The sequence below is a fragment of the Drosophila subobscura genome, chromosome U, assembly GCF_008121235.1.
Source record: "Drosophila subobscura isolate 14011-0131.10 chromosome U, UCBerk_Dsub_1.0, whole genome shotgun sequence".
Taxonomy (NCBI): domain Eukaryota; kingdom Metazoa; phylum Arthropoda; class Insecta; order Diptera; family Drosophilidae; genus Drosophila; species Drosophila subobscura.
Genome location: NC_048534.1, coordinates 3,099,828 through 3,120,323, shown reverse-complemented (window position 1 = coordinate 3,120,323; position 20,496 = coordinate 3,099,828). Strand labels below are relative to the sequence as shown.

General features: G+C 43.6%; 2 protein-coding genes across 9 annotated transcripts in view; both read left to right on the top strand.

Annotated features, from left to right (window-relative positions):
- Positions 1-20,496, top strand: part of LOC117902440 (serine-rich adhesin for platelets) — a 74,286-nt gene that overhangs the window by 28,485 nt on the left and 25,305 nt on the right. The window contains exon 1 of one of the 8 annotated variants that reach the window (XM_034813830.1): positions 19,640-19,658. The exons of the other annotated variants lie outside the window; for them this stretch is intronic. The gene's annotated coding sequence lies outside the window, so the exon portion shown is untranslated. Of the gene's footprint in view, positions 1-19,639; positions 19,659-20,496 lie in introns of those variants that run through there. 8 annotated transcript variants of the gene reach the window in all.
- LOC117902451 lies at positions 15,862-17,565 on the top strand. The gene has a single exon (XM_034813846.1). The coding sequence runs from the start codon at positions 16,762-16,764 to the stop codon at positions 17,542-17,544; it is 783 nt and encodes a 260-aa protein (XP_034669737.1). The 5' UTR covers positions 15,862-16,761; the 3' UTR covers positions 17,545-17,565.

The following is a 20,496-nucleotide window of genomic DNA, read 5'->3' as shown; positions in this document are numbered from 1 at the left end:
TTGGGTGCTTGGTGCGTTTTTTTATGGCTCCTACAAATTACTTGCACGATGATGATGCCCCGGCGATGCCGCTGCCTGCCACAGAGACAATGACCACTTGACCTTAGTTTTCGTAATATCCGTGTATGTGTGTGTTTGTGGTTGTGTGTGTGAATGCCCCCGAGTCGTGCCCGTGCCCCACCGCGCCCTTATGCTTCTGGAAGGCCTTTGTTTTCTGCGGGCTCTCACATTTTCCCTGCCTGTTTTTCTCTCTCTCTCTCTCTCTCTCATTACGTTAATTGAGTCGATGGAGAACGATGGGCGTTGAGGCATTGGGGCGATGGCTTTTGATTAATAACGAGTGAAAAAGCCCTACAGTTTTCGGGCAAACCGTCGGGTTTCTTTTACTTTTGCGGATAGTAAGTCCGGATGGGCTTGGGATGGTGGTTGGGTGATGGGTGGTAGACCCAATTAACTCGCTGTTTACTTTGCAATTTTTTGTTCGGCTCTGACCCATTAACATCATGGCTTAAAGAGCAGTTTTGGCTAACACCGCGTTAGCTTTTTTTTGTGGTGGCAGGGAGTCTGCGGATGTTGTGTTTCCTTTGTGTTTAATTATAGTTTCAATTTAAAGTTTGCTTTAGCCTTGGCAAAGCTCAAAAGATGGAAGTTATGGATCCATCCATCCACTTTTTATTTTCTATCATTTTCGATTATTCAAAATGTTTGTCCATGAGTCAACATTTTTCGTGAAAAGATAAAGAACCAGAAGATATATGGTGCAATATTTAATGAGGAACATTTCGCTAATATAATTATACCCATATATTTTTTGTATACCTTGGAAAAATCTCCAATTTAATTATATTTTTTGTTGACGGCAGAAATATTTGTTGTGCTTTTTATGATGGCCCATGTCTGCTAGCATTTTGTATGTAAGATACACATCTATGTTGAGCTTTTCGTTTAAGTTTTCCACTCACGTACTCGGATATTTTTTTGTAGAAATCGCCTGTTCGTGATTAATAAATATAATTAAATATGTCAAATAATAAACAAAACCTTTAGGGGCCTCCAAAGGTTTTGTAATGGAAAATGTTGAAATTTTCAATAAGAGAAGTTTTTTAAAAAGTAAAAGTTGGTTGCAAATACAAAACAAAAATGGGTGTGGTGTGGTACAATATGCCATGCAATTTTTGAGTGGATTAAGTTCATGTGAATTATGACCGGCACGAAGGGCATTCAAGACTCGACTTAGCCAAACTTTTGTATCTGTACCTCTCCCACTTTTTTCTGTTTGCCTTGCCTTGTAAAACAGAAACAGAAAAACTATTAAGCTGCGCCTTCTTTTTTTCTTCTTTTGTGCTGCTTTTCTTCTTAGTTTTCTTCGAATTCGAGTTGGTCTTGGACTTGGACTACTCCTACGTCTATCTGTCTTACGTCCCCACTTAATGCCAAAACTTTCGCCTTGATTTCCGCTCAAATCCAAAAACTATTTCAATCCCATGGAAATTGAGCTCACTTCTCGAGCTCTGTCTGCTGCTTGCTGTCTGCTGTCTGCTGTCTGCTGCCTGCTGCCTGCTCTTGCGGAAATTTGTCGCTGCTGCGCCCGACAGTTGTCATGTGAATAATAGTACTAAAAAAATAATTACGGGAGCGAGTACAAGAAAAAGAAAGCAGAGCCAAAGAAAGAAATGATGATGATGGCCCCCTGGGTGGCCCCCTGCGCACAACAAATAAACTTTAATTAAAATTTTCATTATTTTCACATGTAACGTAAACAAATCCAATGTCTGTCTGTTCTTCCGATAAGAACAAGAGTCCCGCAGAACAGCAGAACACCAGATTGTGTGTGTGTAGTCTCCCTGCTGGTAATCCTTCTCTCTCTGTCTGTGGATGAGCCCAGGCGGGAAGGCAAGTGTATCACTCGCTGTGGACAAAAGCTTACATCTGGTACCTAGTACGCATTGTTGATGGAACAGGGTATATTGTGGCTAAGAAGAAACATTTCACTTGTGGAAAGAAAACACAATAGTTTGCTTTTGGTATTAAGGATTATTAAGGTATTATTATTAAGGTAATTTCCGTATTAAGGAATAATTCCGAGTAGAGTACTGGTTTCATATGTTACTCTCCCAAAATATATACCCCATAGGGTATCCCATAGCTTTGCACTCAAGGCGGAGGTGTTCTTACACGAAATTCCTTTTGGTCACTCCGCCTAGAAAAGAAAGCATAAAAGCTAAAACTACAAAAGCGTAAACCAACAAACTGCGTCTCTATTTATTTGCTTATCTTTTCTTGTACAATTTTAATGTTTTGCTGATAAGAAACACCGAACACCGATGACACCAGGCGACATTACTAATACTAGACTAAAACTAGCGGTGCTTCTACGTCTCCCTCTCTTTCTCTCTCTCTCTCTGTCTGTCTGTCTTGTCTCCTTCTCCACCGCCCTTTACTCACTCACCAAATTAGTTTCTAATGTTCCTCAGACAAACGGTTCTTTATTTCAATTGTTTTTGTGCGTTTGGATTTGTTGTTCTCTGTGCTCCTCAAATATTTGTTGTTGGAATTCTTGATTCTCATTCAGTTTATGGGCCGCGGACGTTGTAAAAGATGAAGATGGAGGCGAAAGCATACATAGGTAATGAGTGGGGACCGCTTGGAGGTGTGCCAAAATGAAATGAAAGAGGAGACAAGCTTTAAAAGGAGAACAATCTGAAGAGTTTACTTAACAGAACTAATTGATTTATCTACTGCAGTTTCTCTTTACGTTCTTAATCGATTACTCCAGCTCAAAGTTCATCAATAGAAGGTGCAGCGCATTGCCAATGAGCACGCACAAGCCAGATCTACTGTAATGCAAGCCTCACCAGTATCTGAGTATGCCTAACCTTGTGTAAATACACCCTCTTCAGAAGCATTCTGAAAGCAGCACAGCACTTCTGTTATTTCAGGTTTCTGTTAATAATGCAAAGGAATCTGTAAGCATACACACCCTTAACAGAGTACTCGAGTGATTGCTGCAAAAGTAATCTTCCAACAGAGCTCTTAAGATTGCCCAGGTTATGTAGTCTGCGCAGTCTCTCTTCAGCTGCTGCTATTACAAGTCTCTTGCGATCTGGCGCTCTCTTTGATTTACACTCTCGGCCAGTTTCGATGTTTTCGTGGTTTTACCTGTTTCACTATTGCTTACCTCTATAGATGGACGGTTTTTGAGGAACCGCCTAAACAATTTCTTTGCCATATTGGTAGCAATTTGTTTTGCTTGAACGATTGCTCCTTCCCCCTCTCCCTTCCTCTGCTTTTTCCCCTTCTCTATTCGCAGTTGTCAAAGAAAATTGTCTACAGGAAAAATACCTGGAAAATGTAACCTGCTTGCGGAAAAAGTCAAATTGTAAAATATTTGGTACAAGAAATACTTTGAAACCGCTTTCTAATGGTAGTTTTAAAGTCCCAGCAGAGTAAATTAATTAAAATTGTTGGGCATTTAGTGGATTGTCGGATTGTTAAATTGTTGGATTGTCGGGGGCTCTGAGATCACTGCTCAGGCATTTCCATTGTCCCTGAAGCGACTGTAATTTATTCAAATTAAAACGGAATTTTGACTTCCATTTAAGACACACACTCGCTTCACGCAACATTGAGCGTGCTTGTAAGACTTTTTACCCCGTAACACTGGCCTCTTGCGATATTAGACCAGACCTCTCGCAATACTTTGCGCCTCCCACACACGCCTCTCGCATTATTGCCTCTGGGTTGCTCTACTTAAGAGACACTCGCCTCCAGCTTTAATTGTTAGCAACACTCGCATCTCGTCACATTAACCCTGGGGTCTCTGAGGCAGCAGGAAATTTAATTAATTTAAAGTCCATTTTGCGGTTTGCTGTTGTTTAGAGCCGCTTGATTTTTATTTCATTTCGAATTTACGCCACAATTTATTTTTCACACTCTTTTAATTTCGTTTTGCATTTGTTTTTCGCAGCGTTTTTCCTTTTTCTTTTGTGTTTTTTCCATCACTGTTTTCCTTGCGTAAACACCATTTGTTTTTCCAGAACGCAGATAAATGGGGGACGGCCCAGTGGGTTTCAGTGGGTAGGTGGGTGGCTTGTACTTTGTGGGAGATTACAAAAATTGAATTATTTTTAGCTGAAATTATCTCAAATGATCGCCTTGTTTTCAATTGAATTTCATTCAAATGAGTCTGAAAGTGGGAGAGACCTTTGGTCATAATGTAAAGTAGATAACTTTTGTGCCACATCTCGGCATTATCCTCGACCTTGCTTAGTATACTCGATTTACTGTCCATTGAGTGTGTCCGTCCGTCTTTCCAAATCTTTTACGTCGAATGTTTGGCCTTCGGTGGGTACTTGTTTATGGGCGGCTTTCCGTTCAGAGATCACTCTGGTGGGTTCCGCCCCTCAATTTCCCAATCTGTTTTGGGTATACATAAAATGGGGCACTTTGTCTATTGCTTTTGGCCATTGCGATGCGATGAGGCTAAGCAGATTTTTTGTGGCTATCTATAAACACAAAATTTGTGGCTTCTGTGAGATATGTACATGGGTGGAATTTGTGGCTGTTTCACACAAGCTGTCCCCTTCAAGGAATCTCTTAAACTTCAAGCAAGTATGCAAATATTATGACTTTATTTATTTTCTGATTTAATATCATTTAACGCCTACAAATTGCCAGTTAGCCTTCTTTTTATCCGGTGACTTGGGCTCCCCTTTGTGCAAAAAATCGTCTACGCTCCACTTGACTCATCAGAAAAACAGATTCCGAGTTATATAAAGCAAATCCCCACCGATTGTCTGTTGTTTACACTTTTTCTTTTATTCTTTTTTACGATGGATTTCAAAAGTGCAAAATTTCACAAGCCGTTAATTATTCGAGACGAGTACGAGTATCTATGATTATTTTTGTAGCATTTGCAAAATGTTTTTGTGTGCAAAGTGAACTTGCGATATTCCATTCCAAAAATAAACGAACCGAAAAACCATCCATAAACGTACAAAACCTCCACAAATATAAATAGGAATTTAAGCACACGAGTTTCAAATTTTTGTTTATACGAATTTTTGGATATTTTGGATATTTATTCGCCAAGTGGATAGTACGGGCGCACCCTAATCTTCAGAGTCTTTTGCCGAGTTTATTCTGCTTCTGCTTCTGATTCCTTTTTCTATTTTTATTGCGTGGACAGCCAGCTGTGTTTTTCGTATAATACAAAAGATACAGATACACAGCGAGAGAACTTTTAGCAGATAGAATATGATTCAGTCCCCCTTCTGCTGCTGCCGATTGCTGACTAATTTATGCATCGGCGACAACAATGCCACCAGCAAAGTCCAATTACTGTCATGATTATGTGACACGACTGTGGTTCTATAATTGCATATCGCCCACAGTCCGTTGGCTGCATTTGTCTGGATTTCCCACTAATTATTTCCACAGACTGCAATTCCCACCAACCCAATCGAATATGGCATTTAGTTTTAGTTTTAAATTAAATTTCAAACCATTAAATATGTTCAATACCAGTGGAGAAAGCACAGAAACTACTAGAATCCTTCTCTTTTGAGTGCCTTTCAAGGTTTAGGCTTACAAATCCCATCATCCAGTGCATGCGGAAGCTTCTTGCAAAAATATGAGGAGAATGAAAGGAGTAAAGAGTGAAGCAAGAACTATGGGAAATCTCGAGCAAAAGGTTAAAGGACTTTATTATGTCGCGAACGGGAGCGGATGGGTGGCGGGTGGGAGCCGCATCCTAGTCGTAGCTTGAGCCTCCTCTGCTGCAGCTAGTGGCCTTAAAAGTCAACTGCCTGGAAGCAGAATAAAAGCTGAAGTGGTGGCCAAAAGGAGCGACGACTACGAGCCAGAAGGGAGAGACAGTCAGTCGACTGAGACTGTCGCTGTGTGTGGATGTGTGCTTAATTTGGCCTGCTGCCTGCTGCAATGTTGGTGAACTTTTAAACCGTTTAAATGTAGGCTTATATGGGGCCTGAAAGGCTTGAAAGATTGTGAATGGCATGGCAGGAAGAGGGTGTTTGTGCAAGTACAACAATTTGTTTGACAGTATGTCACTATGAGGAATCATTGGGAATCGTAGGGAAATTGCTTGTCTAATAGTATTGCAGAATCGAGCTATGAAGCAGGCGAAACAATGGAATATTCTTTATAATTGCTCTAAAAATGAACAATAAATAGATTTTATCATTTTTATAACCATTCTAAATGAGCTGGTACCAGCTGTCATACTGTCTACAGTCGTATATAACAGTTAGATATGACACAACCGCCATCATATAACACAATATTCGTATAGCAGTCAGTCTCAGACTAATTATCCCAAAGATAAGGTGTACGACACTGTCTGTAAATGTGTGTTTAATTGAATAGTACCCAACTATGGAATTAATATGTTTCTAGGAAAGAAAAGAAAAGGGAAAGAAATCTCTCTGAAAAGATGTTGCTGTGGAAGGGGCAATTCTCTCTAACAGAAATATACATACATTTTTATACCCGGTACTCGACGAGTAAATAGGGTATATTGTATTTGTGCGAATAACGGTTGAATGTAACGCACGAACGAATGTAGCGTGTTGGCGTGAGTAGAGTTGTTGATGTAGATGACAGATGAAGAAAAAATGTAAAATTTGACAAATAAACGCTAAGGTGCAGATGTAGTACTGAGTGCCGGGTATAAAAGTTGTGACGCGTAAGAAGCGTCTCACACGTCCCTTCTCGTTTTAATTAATAGGGAGAAGAATCTCTTCCAAAGAAAGAGAAATCTCTGAAGAGGAGAACAGACCCCTGCATAGTGCTTCTACCTTGTTGCTTCCACCAAACCGAAAGCGTTCTCTTGCCACCTACATGAAATACACGATAATGACGAACAACTGTTTTATAACAGTGCCAATTTGTAGGTCATACGCCTAGGCAGGCAATCAAAAAAGTAGTACAAGTGCTGCCCACATTCCAAAACACCTTCCAGACTGCGAATTTCCATACGAACCAGACCTCAACTATCAGGGGAAGCGCACTGAAGAGAACTGAAAACAGCAACGATAGACGAGGCATTCGACATTCTATTCCATGCAAATATGTACCTAAAAGATACATATATATTTTTGTGTGTGTGTGGTATGGCAATGGCCCGTAAATTAAGTTAACGATTTTCATGGCAAACCCGAATGCTAATTGGAAAATGAGCAGAGAAGCAGAGAACAACAGAACCAGAGAACCGAATTCAGCAGCAGAAACAGAGACCAGAAGAAGAGAGTGTCAGCTGTCGCTCTGGTTTCCTCTGCGTGTCCACCGTACGATAACGATAATGCACACCTGCCTCGGGGTTCAGAGTAAAAGAGAGACAGAGAGAATGAGACCTGAACTAAAGACTCGAGAGAACACCCTCAAAGCAGAACAACCGGCAAACAAATAAAGCGCACTTCCTTTTTCCGCTCACAATGTATACACATACATCTCCTCGTTCCATTTCTTTTTCCCCTCGTGCTCTCGCTTTTCCTGTTCTATGGTACTCTCTGATGCATTCCAAAAATAGTTTCCCCGTTTTGGCATTTTCAAATAAATCACATTTTAATGTGCGCCACACATCTTTCACTCCCAAAGATTCCCGTTCTCTCTGGTTGATGCCAGCAGCAGCAACATTCTCGTTTTACCTTCAACATGTGCCACATGCCACACGGAAGAGCGATCCGAGAGTGGAGAGGGGGCGGCACTGGTCCGTGGTTTTGGGAATTGTGTGCCGGTTATGTAAAATGCATCCCATATGCGGGAGAATAGTTTGGGGCTCAAGTATTCGCTTGGAACTGGGTTGTACGTTGAGGACGCCTCCTTGCTCTTTTATTCCCCCGGAAAATGTTTGAAGGACATACCAAAAATGGATTGTCCTCGAGTGTTTAGGCATTCAGGGCATACATATGAAGGCCTGAGGAATCGTTATTGCACTCTAAATCTCAAGTTTCATTAAAGGGTGTGTGATCTCTCACCGAATCAGGCATCTTTCAACACATTTTATAGGGGGAAAACTCTGAGTTTTTCATCACTTGAGTGATGGGAATGTAAATATAAAAATCTCACGTGAAACTGATTTCCTTAAGTGGAATTTTTGAAGGTGTTTTCTTCAAAATAACATTCAAATGTTGATTCGGTGTGTTTTATTCGAAATTGAGTCCATTTGCTTATGGGAAATTTGAATTGGAAAATTTAATGAGAAAGGGGCATCAAACATTCCTCCACTGCGCTCAAGTTATATTTGAATTGTGGAAGGAGCATTCGTTTTGCCACATGCCACATGGTACGTACAAGTGGGATAGTGGTCCCAAAACATTTAATTTACACAGCATTTCCTTGGGGTCTATGTATGCGTGTGTGTTTTCTGTTTTCTGTCGAAAGGGACACATGCAAATGAGAGCCAAAACAGAGAGAACTGAATGCCGAAAGCATTATCAGCCAGCCAGAGAGGCATCAGGCGTCCCACCCCGTTTCCCTGGCATTCCAAAACAATCAAGAACAAGTAGGAACGTTTGTGAGGCACTTCGTACGCGTCACAACTTTAATACCAGTATATCGTTGATTTGAGAGATTTTCGACCCTTGTGGGGGTACGCTCTTGTACGCTTGTAACAGTGTGATATCACATGAGTCTTCGTACAAAATTTGGCGAGTCTACCTCTTATAGTCTCTGATATCTAGGCGCTCATCAAGACAGACATAGACTCGGCTATTGATGCTGATCAAGTTTCATTCCGTGCGTTTCGCACATTGCTCCGACCACAAATTCAATATACCCTATTTACTCTTGGAGTACCGGGTATAAGAAGGTCAGGGCTGTGGAATGTGAAGTTCAACGGCGGACGACAGCTGATTCATCAGTGAATTATACGTGTACATATATCCCGCAGCATTTATGTATATGTATATGTATTGCTGTTCCACTTGGATGGATTGTGCGTAGAGATAGCCCTGGCTCTATCTCTCCCTTGGGGCTCCGTCCCTCATTAGTCGTACGCTCGACTCAGGCAGGCGTGAAATGCGTTTGATAAATGCTTGGCACGTGTGTTTTTAGAAGAGGAAAAGCCTATTACATTTACAGTTTCCAAGTGGCAGAGCCCCATATAATATTCCAAAGTGTAGAGCCGTACTTGAGTTTGAGTTTTGGAGTTCTATTCATATTTGGCCCCAACATTCTAATTGTTTTTTTGAGGCTTGTCATCAAGCAAATCTGGGGAGAGTGCCGCTCGGTGCCACTTCACACGACACAACGCCTCCAGACATCCACACGCTGCCTCTGCCTCTCTTTCTGTCTGTCTGATTGCCTTTTTTGCCCATTCCCCATGCCCATAATTACCTGACATGTTTGCCTAATTGCAACTGCAACAGGAAGCGGCAGAGAGAAGAGCGTGGTAGACTCAGAACTGCACTATTCCCGTAGTCCATAAACATAATTATGTTGGAGACTTGTGCATACCATCCGAAAGCCGTTCTAAAACCGATTTTTATATCCGTTCTTCCGCCCTCCCGCGAAAAGAGAGAGAGAGAGAGAGAGGGGGGGGGGGGGACAGCTTACCCCAAAGGGGTAACTTCCATGGAAACAGATGAGGCAACTAGGCAACAGTTGCCACTCCTCCGTTGTGGCAGTGTCGATCCATCAACAACAGCAAGCGGAGGAGTCACTGACCCCGAGTGGAGGGTGACCACTGGCTCTGGCTCTGGCACCCTTGTGTTCCTGAGGCAGGTGTTCCCTTGCACCGAATGAATGAATATGAACGCAACTCAGTGAGGCACAAAGTTTATGCTTGCCGCAAAAAAATTGCTGTGCAAGTAGCAAATGGTAGCACCCCAGGGTTAGGGGTCCACAACGTGGGGGTTGCAATATCATGGCGAATGCCACGCGAGCTTATCAACCTGTATTCCATCTACGGGTAAATAAGTTACCCTCCAAGCCACAACTCAATGGCGGCTACTACCGACTACCAAAACGAAACGATACAAGTGTAAAATGTTTGAACTCAGGGATTTATATATCTGGAGTTTCCAGGAGAGTTTCATCAGAGATTGCAATTGTCTTCGTGATTCTTAGAATTATTGCAATTTACTTGGTCAGAGACAATGAATAAAGAGTGTTAAGAATCTCTATTTTAATTCAACCATTTAATTCAATAATTCAACCATTAACGCATTGCAAGCAGAGATGAGCTAGGTTAAGAACCATTATTTATTTTCAGTGAAGATTACAACTGACAGATCAGTGCAGGGATAGTATAAAACCTATTTCAATATACTCATCTGAAAGATTAGACATTTAATCAACCAAATCATTCCAATAACACTCAACTGATGCAGTTTTTTAATTATGAATCAGAGCATTTGCAGTTCTACGAGGTCTAAGATAGTTTCTAGAACCTTTATATGTGCGTGTAGGCTTTTGAGTGTCTCCTCTATCTGTACGATCAATGTACGACCTCCGAGTTGCAATTGTCATAGTTTGTGTCCCACATTCGTGCTCATTGAGCGATACGTACAGAGACTGGCCCAATGGCTTATCAAAGTTGATTCATTCACTCAATTGTTGAAACTGCTTGATATATCCGCTCTACTATTCTGTATTCTGTTTGGATTCTACATACTAGATCTATATGGTGTTCTGTATAGTTTTTTTGTGGCTGAAATTAATTTAGTCGGACAGCCAGAACGAAATGGTTTATTTATCCATCAAAATATTCAAGGTCATTTATGTATTATACTCCCATCAGAGGTCTTGCTCTCTCGCTGTCCCTTTCTCTATTGTGGTCCCTGGATGATTGATGACATCTTTCAATTACAGCAACTTCGACTAATCATGGCGAAAGTGTGTTTGTGTTTTGTGTTGAGGAAAACCAACAGAGCCCTGAGCAAATTATTGCATATTTATTTATAAAACTCAAGCGAGCAATTGGCAAGCCTTCTGCTGACTTTGACAGAACTACTGCGATCGTATATACAGATATATGTATACATATATAGTATATATTGCTGTGGAATGAACAAATGAGAGATAACCCAGAGGTTCGATTCAGCCGTGGAACTCGATTTCTGTTGACTTTGTGCAATTTGTGTTTGTCTTGTGTTTTTATTTTTATTGTAATAGAACTCGTTTGCTGTTTGTTGTTTGTTTATTTAAATTCCAGTCGCGACTTTTGGCGTTATGTGAAATGTATATCCATTGAGTCAGACGCTTGCGCTTACGCAATGATTCGATCGTCAAGTGGAGGCAAGATGAGGCAAGCACATATGATGTGCAGGATTACCAGCGAGGGTTTCTGCAGAATATTTCGTAGATTAAATGATGGAGGATGGATGGAGGAGTTCTTAGGGGTTCCCAATTGTAGTTTGTTATTTGATGAATCCTAGGTACGAATTCCAAAACATTCCCTTATCCTCGACTATTTCTCACTGCAACTTCTGGAGATCTTCTAGCTAAACATTTCCCCATTCCAACTCTCGTGTCATAAGCTGAGTCGAGCCACGACACTCCATTGGCCTTAACGCTGCTTGGGATGATGTCAGCAATTAGGCTTGATTAACGCCCCAGTCCCAAGTGCCAAGTGCCAGTCCCAAGCACAGCCACAGCCGCAGAGCTTAAGGCAATTAATTCCAATTGCCAAATGCCCTGCCCCATTGGGAATTATGTAAAGACGCACTTTACCTCGCAGTTTCCCCATCTTTCTGTCTCTCTCCTTTGCAGTCACTGAGTCAGCAATTGGCGGCATAGTTTTTCCTTCTCTTGCCTTTCGGGCGAATGGCGAAAATGTTAAGGTGCTACGAACTCCCACTGACCGAGTGGCCCCAAGAGACACAGGGAGAGAGGGAGAGTGAAGGATCTCGTCGTTTATCTGCCGTTTGCCGCATGCCACAAATTGTTTCCCTGTTGAAAAGTTAATTGTGCGGCAGTTTTCATTTCACTTGGCCCATTGCCCACACAACAAAGCAAACAACAGCAACAGCAGCAGTGCAGATACTTGGCTGTTTCTTATTTAATTGAAACACAAATTCAATTTCGATTTGGATTCTCAATCTTCTTTGCCTGCGTCACACACGAGCACTCCTCACGTTTACTCTGAATCACTTTGCCACTCTGTGGGTCATGTGGGGCGTGTGGCGGCGCCGGCGGTGGCGGCTTATGCTCAATTTCAATTGGGTTACATATAGTATATTACGGAGCAGAAGCCCCGTAAAAGTTCCGCTGATAACTAAACAGAATTGGAATGAATATTCGTTACCAAAGCCACAGCGGAATCGCCAGAGAAACACGCGTCTTTTGTTGTAGCTTTTTTGTCGCATTCGTGGAAGCGGTGAGAGAATTACTTAACAATGGAAGGCAGCGGGGAGGGGACACATTCCAATTTGCAAACAAAATTTCAGCTGCAATCACACTTTAATTTCAATTGAATTTTCAAGATTTTTGCACGCATTCTCAAACGCCTCTGCCTCTGCCTCGGCCATAATAATCTGTAGATTGTTTTTCTGCGTGGGGGCGGCAAGCCTCAAGTGCAATTTTCAAGCAGTGCAACAGAGGGAAATTTGCTGGAAAGAAAGCCATAAAAGGTCGCCAGAGTAGAGCTTGAGTGTGCGATATTCGATATACTACGAATGCGAATACGAACACGAATGCGAGTCGGAACACGAATACGAGTGGGGCTGCCATGTGCCATTTATCATCAAAGCCCCGTCATTCATGGGACGACGCCTCTATTCTCATACACTCGTAGAGACAATTTGCAAACAGAGAATCAGAGAAAGAGAGTGAGTTCAGTGACCCACCCAGCACAAGTGAAAGAATCTCTGGCAATCATTTGTGCGCGTAATGTAAAACAGAAGAGACAGAGACCCACAGCCATAGTCACAGTCACAGTCATAGCTATAGGAATACCAATAGCCATTACATTTATGCCTCACATTTTTCATAGATGAGATCAGAGGCGACTCTCCATTGACACTAGGTGCTGGCGGGGGGTGGCACATTAATAATAATTACATGACGACCGGCCGCTCGACATCTGTTTGAAGTTTTAATGCTGGCCAGACCAGCAGCAGCAGTGCTGCTTCCAGGGATCGTTCTCCACTGATGGAGTTATTACAATGCTTCTATAAATAGAGGAAAGATCACATCCAGAAGCCAGAACGGAGGCCAGATCAGATCGAAGGCACGCAACCAGCAGCAGCACCAGCACCAGCAGCCGGTGGTGGCTGCAGCTTTCATTTGTTTTCATTTGTGGGGGTATTACCGAATTATTCCGTTGTGATGGTAGAGGGTCTCTTTGTTGACTCTTGGGTATGGAATTAGCAGGGGAGTGGCTTTCAGGGGGGGTCTCATATGCATTTTCTGGGGCATTCCACTGTTCTTTCCCAAAAATTGTCCATCATCTACTTGTTTGTTACTTGAAGCAATTGAAAATGCCTTTTGCTTGATTGGTGGGCAGTGCAGGCGCTCTTCGTTCACTGATAAACCCACTCCCTATCCCACTTCTTAACCCATTCCCACCCCCACTGGGCGTCTTGTCATTTGCCAATTGACATTTTATGTGCTCGAGTACTGTGTGTTGTTTGTTTTCTGGTAAATTGATACTTCCGCTGCCACTTCTTCTGGGTGCAGCAGTCTTTTCCTTTTCCATTTCCATTTCCCCCGCTCCAAGTCATAAAAATACTTTGAGAAGCAATTTAACTAATTTGTTCCACTTTTTATCTTTTCCTTTCATTACAGGTATGTATCCCCCATCCGCGTAAACTCCATTTAAACCCGTTTCGTATGTATATCGTATTTCAAATGAAAAAAAAGTCTCAAAAATCCCTTCTATCGTAAGTAAATCAAATTATTTTCGAACAAACAACAGTCGGCGGGCACTTTCTGGCTTTCATTATACCCGGTACTCGAAGAGTAAATAGGGTATATTGTATTTGTGCGGATAACGGTTGTATGTAACGCACAGAAGGAAACGTTTCCGACCCCATAAAGTATATATATTCTTGATCAGCATCAATAGCCGAGTCGATTGAGCCATGTCTGTCTGTCCGTCCGTCCGTCCGTCCGTCCGTCCGTCCGTCCGTCCGTCCGTCCGTCCGTCCGTCTTGTTTGTCGGCTAGTTCTCAGAGACTATAAGAGCTACAGCCACCAAATTTTGGCACCAGACTGCTGTATGCTCACACTGAAACCAGTGTATTTCAAAAATGAGCCCCGCCCCCTTCCGCCCCCGCAAAAGGGCGAAAACCTCCCAAATCTACAATTTTGAAGATAACAGAAAACTAAAAACGCCATTCCGTAGGGAGTGACCATATCTATCAGATCACCAAATTGGGATCCGATTGGATCATTATTATAGCCACAATGGAGAAATTAATTTTCAGTGGCCAAACCCACCCCGTCCCGCAGCATTCACACTCTGCTTCGCGCTGTTTATGGCCTCTGCCCCTGACACATCTCTGCCGCTGCCTCTGCCGCTGCCGCTGCCTCTGCCTCCGCGGCGACTCTGCAGTGTGGTTCTATAGGGGAGGGTGGCGAGCTAAAGGAGCGTTTTGGCGTGAGCAGTGTTGTTGATGTAGATGACAGATGAAGAAAAAATGTAAAATTTGACAAATAACCGCTAAGTTGCAGATGTAGTACTGAGTGCCGGGTATAAAAGTTGTGACGCGTAAGAAGCGTCTCAAACGTCCCTTCTCGTTTTATTTTATTTTCAAGGCAATTAATTAATTTAATTTTTGTTGAGTGGCAACCAAAAAAAAACATTCAATTTGTGGCTCATAAAAAAGCCAACAAGGGGTTAAGTGCTCCCCTTTTTTGAGAACTTTTCTTCGGAGCAGGAGCATGGAACGTGCTTAATTGGAAGTTCAATGGATTTTAACGGAATCCCCACTCCCTCTTAGTTTTTGAAAGTGCAGCAGCAGCTGCCACACTGCCACACCATTTGCATGCCACTCGGAAAAGCAAAATACCGAACCCGACCGTCTTTCGATAAGATTTTGGCAGAGGCAGAGACCAGCAGCAGCAAACGTCATTATCTGTAGTGGAATTATTAGCCAACTGGCGACAATGTCTCGCCTTTTAAGAGCCGCGCGCCCTAAAGAAAGTCTAGACAAGGGCCATCCCATCTCATTCCATCACCCATCCAGAGCCATAGAGCCAGCACGGGCCTTGGCTTCCATATGGGAGATGGTCTCATGGCCACATGGTCGCTTGGTCTGTTGGTCTGTTGGTCCCTCACTCCCCGTGGCTAATGTAATTCTTCAGTCGCGACTGCAAAATGCATGTAGTATCTGGCACTCTTACCATAGAGAATGGTATCTAAATGACTCTTCGTCGTCTGGCTTTGAAATTACTCTTTTGGAAACCCAAGTTGGATCCTAAATAACTGTTTGTCAAATGCATTTTTAGCTTAGTAATCAATCATGTTGCAAGATGAATGATTCTCGATTTTGCAAGTGGATGAATGGTCGGAATTATTGATTTTGGATTAGCGCCAGATTAACATAATCTAAGCTTAAGCTGGGAGAAATGTCATGTCAGGGTTGGCTGCTTGATGGAAATTTGTCTGCAGATAAAGAAGGATTTGCAGGAGGTATTTGTATATCCTTGGGCTTCTAACGTTGAGGTTCAGGCTAGGCACTCAATTTTAGTCAGGCTGCCTATTGATCCTTAGGTCATGGCGTACCTGTTTTGGGATTGCCTTTGGTTTGCTCTTGGGTCATGGTACTTATAAATCTGAAGATCTTGACAAGTTTTATGCAGCGAATAGACTTCGGGTTAATCATAGATCTGAGCTATCGCTGGACCATGTAAAAGATTGACTAGATCGAGTGGAGTAAACAGGGAATCTACACCCCATTCCATGGCATTTGATAATCCCGAGAGCCACTTCATTTGGTTTGTTTCCCGTGACCTAAAACATCTGTTATATCCTACGCAGACATCCCATTATTTTAAAGGTTCCTTATAGCTTAAATTCTTGTATAACTTGGTGCTGTTTTATATTGATTCGACCTCTCCTCTGCGCCTATCTCGCTTCTGCTTCCACCCTTCGTGTCATCAGTGGAGTGTCCATGGAATTGGAAATTGCATTCAGATTCAGACTCTTAGCACAATGAGGGACTGGGACTGGGACTGGAACTTGGACTGCGACGGCACCTTGGACGAACTGAACAGAACAGAACAGAACGAAATGGGCAGAGTGCAAATTGTTCCGAGTACTGATTGAAGGGCAAAAGCAATGGCATTGCCATCGAAATATTTATACAATATGCATGACCAGGTGTCAAAAGCAGACGAATGTCCCAGCAGAAGGAGGCCCACGGAGCAGGGGTAGGAGGACTATTCCATTGGATTGTGAATTGCTCGGGTTGTGCATTTTATGGAGGTCTGCCGCCAGCCATATGGTAAAGCGACCTTACAACAGGACAGGCGGTAACAGCGTCAGGCAGAACACGTGTTTGGATTAGGGGAAATGCCAGAAATTAAAAAGCAATCAGGGCAAAACCCAAATGACACTGCCCCATCATCGGAAGGCTGCTACCTTCTGCCTCCTACCTGCAGTGCGTGTGCGTAAAGTGGGTTGGTTGGGTCACAGGTCCCAGGTCACAGGCCACAGGTCAAGGAAGGTAGGATAATCCACCCTACCTGATGCAGCATATATAAACCTCAGCGAGAGGAGCGTCCAGCATCAGTTGCACAGCAAACAGCAAAGCTACAACACATCGATAGATCAAAATCGACTCGAAAGCAAAAGCCATGGCCACCACCTACATTTCCACACAATTCCTGAGCCTCAACGAGAAGGTCTCAACGTCGACTTCCACGACGACCTATACCCTGGATGCGGCGCGCTTTGGCCAGCGTGATCTGAATCTCTTCATCGAGAGCCTGGAGACCATCTCCCGCCTGGAGAGGGAGCGGCACGAGCGTCGCCAGCGAAGACGCCAACAGAAGCTGCAGCAGGCGCGCATCGCCGAGCTGGAGGATGAGCGGTGTGCGAGTCCCACACCCAGTGCGGAGGAGGCCATTGATGAGCCACTGATGTACATGGAGGCCAAGTGCATACCCTACGCGGTGTCCGAGGCAATGCCCGCGGCGCACAAGAGCAGCCACCTGCCGCCCGACTATTACTCCTGCGACGATGAGGCGTACGGCAGTGCTGCCCACTCGCCCAGGAGCAGTGTGACCTATTGCTCCTGCGGCGGACTCTCCAGCATCAATTCTGGCTCCTCAGAGTCTGGCATCTATGGCGCCGTCTCCCAGTCGCCGCCTCCGCTGCGTCCCCGCTCCCAGGTGATCACACAGCCCAAGCATCGATCCACACGTTCCCGCATCATCAGCATGGTCCTCAAGCGGGAGTACGTGAAGGCGCCCTCCGCCGAGCACCTCGAGCAGAAAGAGCGCTGCGATCGGCTGCTGACTGAGACCATACAGCACCAGTACCAGCTGTCCACCAAGTCCCGACAGGCCATTGCCTGCAGCGAGGGCTCCGCCGAGGAGCGCTTCCTCGACAAGGCACTTCGCTACCTGACCTTGTGATTGCGATCGATTTCGGTATTCGAAATCTGACAGCTGCTTTATTCCTATAGATTTACATAGCCATAGCCTAAGACTTATACTTTGTTTGCAAAACATGTAAATAATTAAAAATTGAAAAACTAATTGAGATTGAGAGGAAATTATTGGTAAAAGATTTTGAAAGGAGACTTTTGGTAGAGTGATTTTCCACTCCAGAAGATATTTGGGGTTGAACTAGAAGAAGTGAAATTTAAAAATTAAATTCAACGAGAAGGGACGTGTGAGACGCTTCTTACGCGTCACAACTTTTATACCTGGCACTCAGTACTACATCTGCAACTTAGCGGTTATTTGTCAAATTTAACATTTTTTCTTCATCTGTCATCTACATCAACAACTCTACTCACGCCAACACGCTCCTTTAGCTCACACTGCAGAGTCGCGGCAGAGGCAGAGTCAGAGGCAGAGACGTGTCAGGGGGAGAGGCCATAAACAGCGCGAAGCAGAGTGTGAATGCTGCGGGACGGGGTGGGTTTGGCTAAGGCTATAATAATGATCTAATCGTATCTCAATTTGGTGATCTGATAGATATGGTCATTTCCTATGGAATGGCGTTTTTAGTTTTCTGCTATCTTCAAAATTTTAGATTTGGGAGGTTTTCGCCCTTTTGCGGAGGCGGAAGGGGGCGTGGCTCTTTTTTTAAATACACTTGTAACCGTGTGAGCACACAGAAGTATGGATGCAAAAATTGGTGGCTCTAGCTTTTATGGTCTCTGAGATCCAGGCGCTCAACAAGACGGACGGACAGACAGACAGACATAGACTCGGCTATTGATGCTGATCAAGAATATATATACTTTATGGGGTCGGAAACGTTTCCTTCTGTGCGTTACATACAACCGTTATCCGCACAAATACAATATACCCTATTTACTCTTCGAGTACCGGGTATAAAAATCAATATTCAATACAACTTTGACGACACGGAATGTTCACAGGAATTCGTTGCAGTTGAACATATTTTGTACTTGTTTATATGAAGAGCAGGTTCATTCGAACAAACCATCATGTGGATTACTTTACAGTCAGTCTAACACAATAAGCGCTTGATTTTTGTGAAATTTTTCATCACCACTAAATTGTTTTGCCTAAGCCTAATTACCCAAGAATGTGCATCATTAACGGGTTCTAAAATAAATATTTTGCTGCAACAAAAGATACAAAATATGTCTCCCTAGCTTCTCCTTTTACAATCTGACTGTTGACGGCATATTTCTAATCAGAATTCAATCGATTTTTGGTGTAAATCTCAATGTAAACCCTTCATAGAATCAACACTGTCTTCCGTCTGTAGCATATCGACATCTATCCCCATTAAATCCGTCGCTGCTGCCTCCCTGCCGTTTTGTCTTTCCGTTTCCCGTACTTTTTGTTGGGCGGCGACGGACGACCCAGTGACATGATTGTCTCCCATCATGTGGTCCCCATCCGTCTGAGAGCGATAATCTGCCCTGTCGTTGATGTTCCAAGGGATTCCCTGGCTCCCCCACTCCGTTTTTTTCAAAGTGTTTTTCCATCTTGTGTCTAAAAATAGATAGACCAAGTGGCGCCTCTTCTTACATCGACCCTAGAAATGCCTCTCCCTCTCTCCTCATGCCTCTGCTTACCCACGATAGCTTCCAGTGTGGCTGCTGCTGCCACTGCCTGTTGCTCCTATGTTTTGGATGTTTTTCGACACAGGGTGTAGGCAGCCGTGCACACAGGGCGTCCCTCCGGCTGCATCCTGTGCTGCCATAAAATCAGAGGGGTAGAAGAGAGCTTTCTCTGAAGGAAGGACGGACATGCGCACAAAAAGCTGCCATAAACTTGCGCTGCTGCTGCTGCTGCTTCTGCTTCGACTGCTTTGGCGTGTGGCGGCGCTTCCTGGTTTTGTTGCAGCAACGATGGACGCCCGCCGCAGTATCTATCACAAGTCCAAAAGCGAAGCTTACTTTTGTGCGCCGGAAATGGGCAACGGCACGTCGTAGTGTGCCTCCTGCGTTCCGTGCGTGTGTGTGTGTCCGGTCCAGCAGCACTGCTGCTGTTTTTGTTTTTGTTCGTCGGTGTTGCATGTCGCGCGCGCCATGTTTGCTCAAGTAAAAGCCAAATTAGATTAATTAATTTTCGCAGCTCAAAAGAAAATGTGTTGAAAATCGTAGGCAGGGAGACACAGAAGAAGAGGAAGCCCTAAAAAACTGTGTGTCCCCTTACTGGCCCGAGGGTGCTCTCTGGCACTTTTATCTGCGCTCCCTCTTCGGCCCCCTCTTTCCTTTCTCTCTTCCGTGTACTCCCTGCTGTTCCCTCTTCCTCTTTTTTACAATCAAAATCTGAAGTGATGCGCGCGCTGTGCCGTTATTCGTTATTCGATTTCGTGTCGGTGCGTGCTTCTACTTCTTTTTCGTTGCCCCGTTCCCTTTTCTTCCCTACCCTCTCCCTTTCCCTTTCCCCCTTTGCCTGTTATTTTAAGGTCACACAGCATACAGTTATGGATGGGGCGCCCCTCTCCTATTTATAGAAGGGACTCTGCTCTATGCATTAAAAATAAATAATTGCCAAAAAGTTATTTTCATCAAATATTTATACATCCCATCGCGGCCGAGAGGCAGGCACACTGTTTTTTCTTTTTGGGTGTGACTTCCACTTCCCTCTTTCTCTCTACCTCTCTCTCTCTCTCGCTCTCTATTTGTTACTCTCTTTCCCTCTAACTCTGCGTGCGTGTGTGTTTATTGACTTCCTCTTCCATATGTATGGCTGTGTGTGTGCGTGTGTGTGTGTGGGTCTACCGTCTTTTGTTCGTGTGCGTATGCTAATTGACTTTTTTTTAGCACTTTCTACTTTTTCGTACCTTTTGCTTTTACCTTATTTTGCCTTGGATGTTGCCTTGGATTTTTGTATCAAACTTTCCATCAACCGTCCCACTTGTCAAATGTTCTC

Coding starts and splice junctions, on each gene's coding strand:
- LOC117902451 (XM_034813846.1), top strand. CDS start 16,762: ATGGCCACCACCTACATTTCCACACAATTCCTGAGCCTCAACGAGAAG.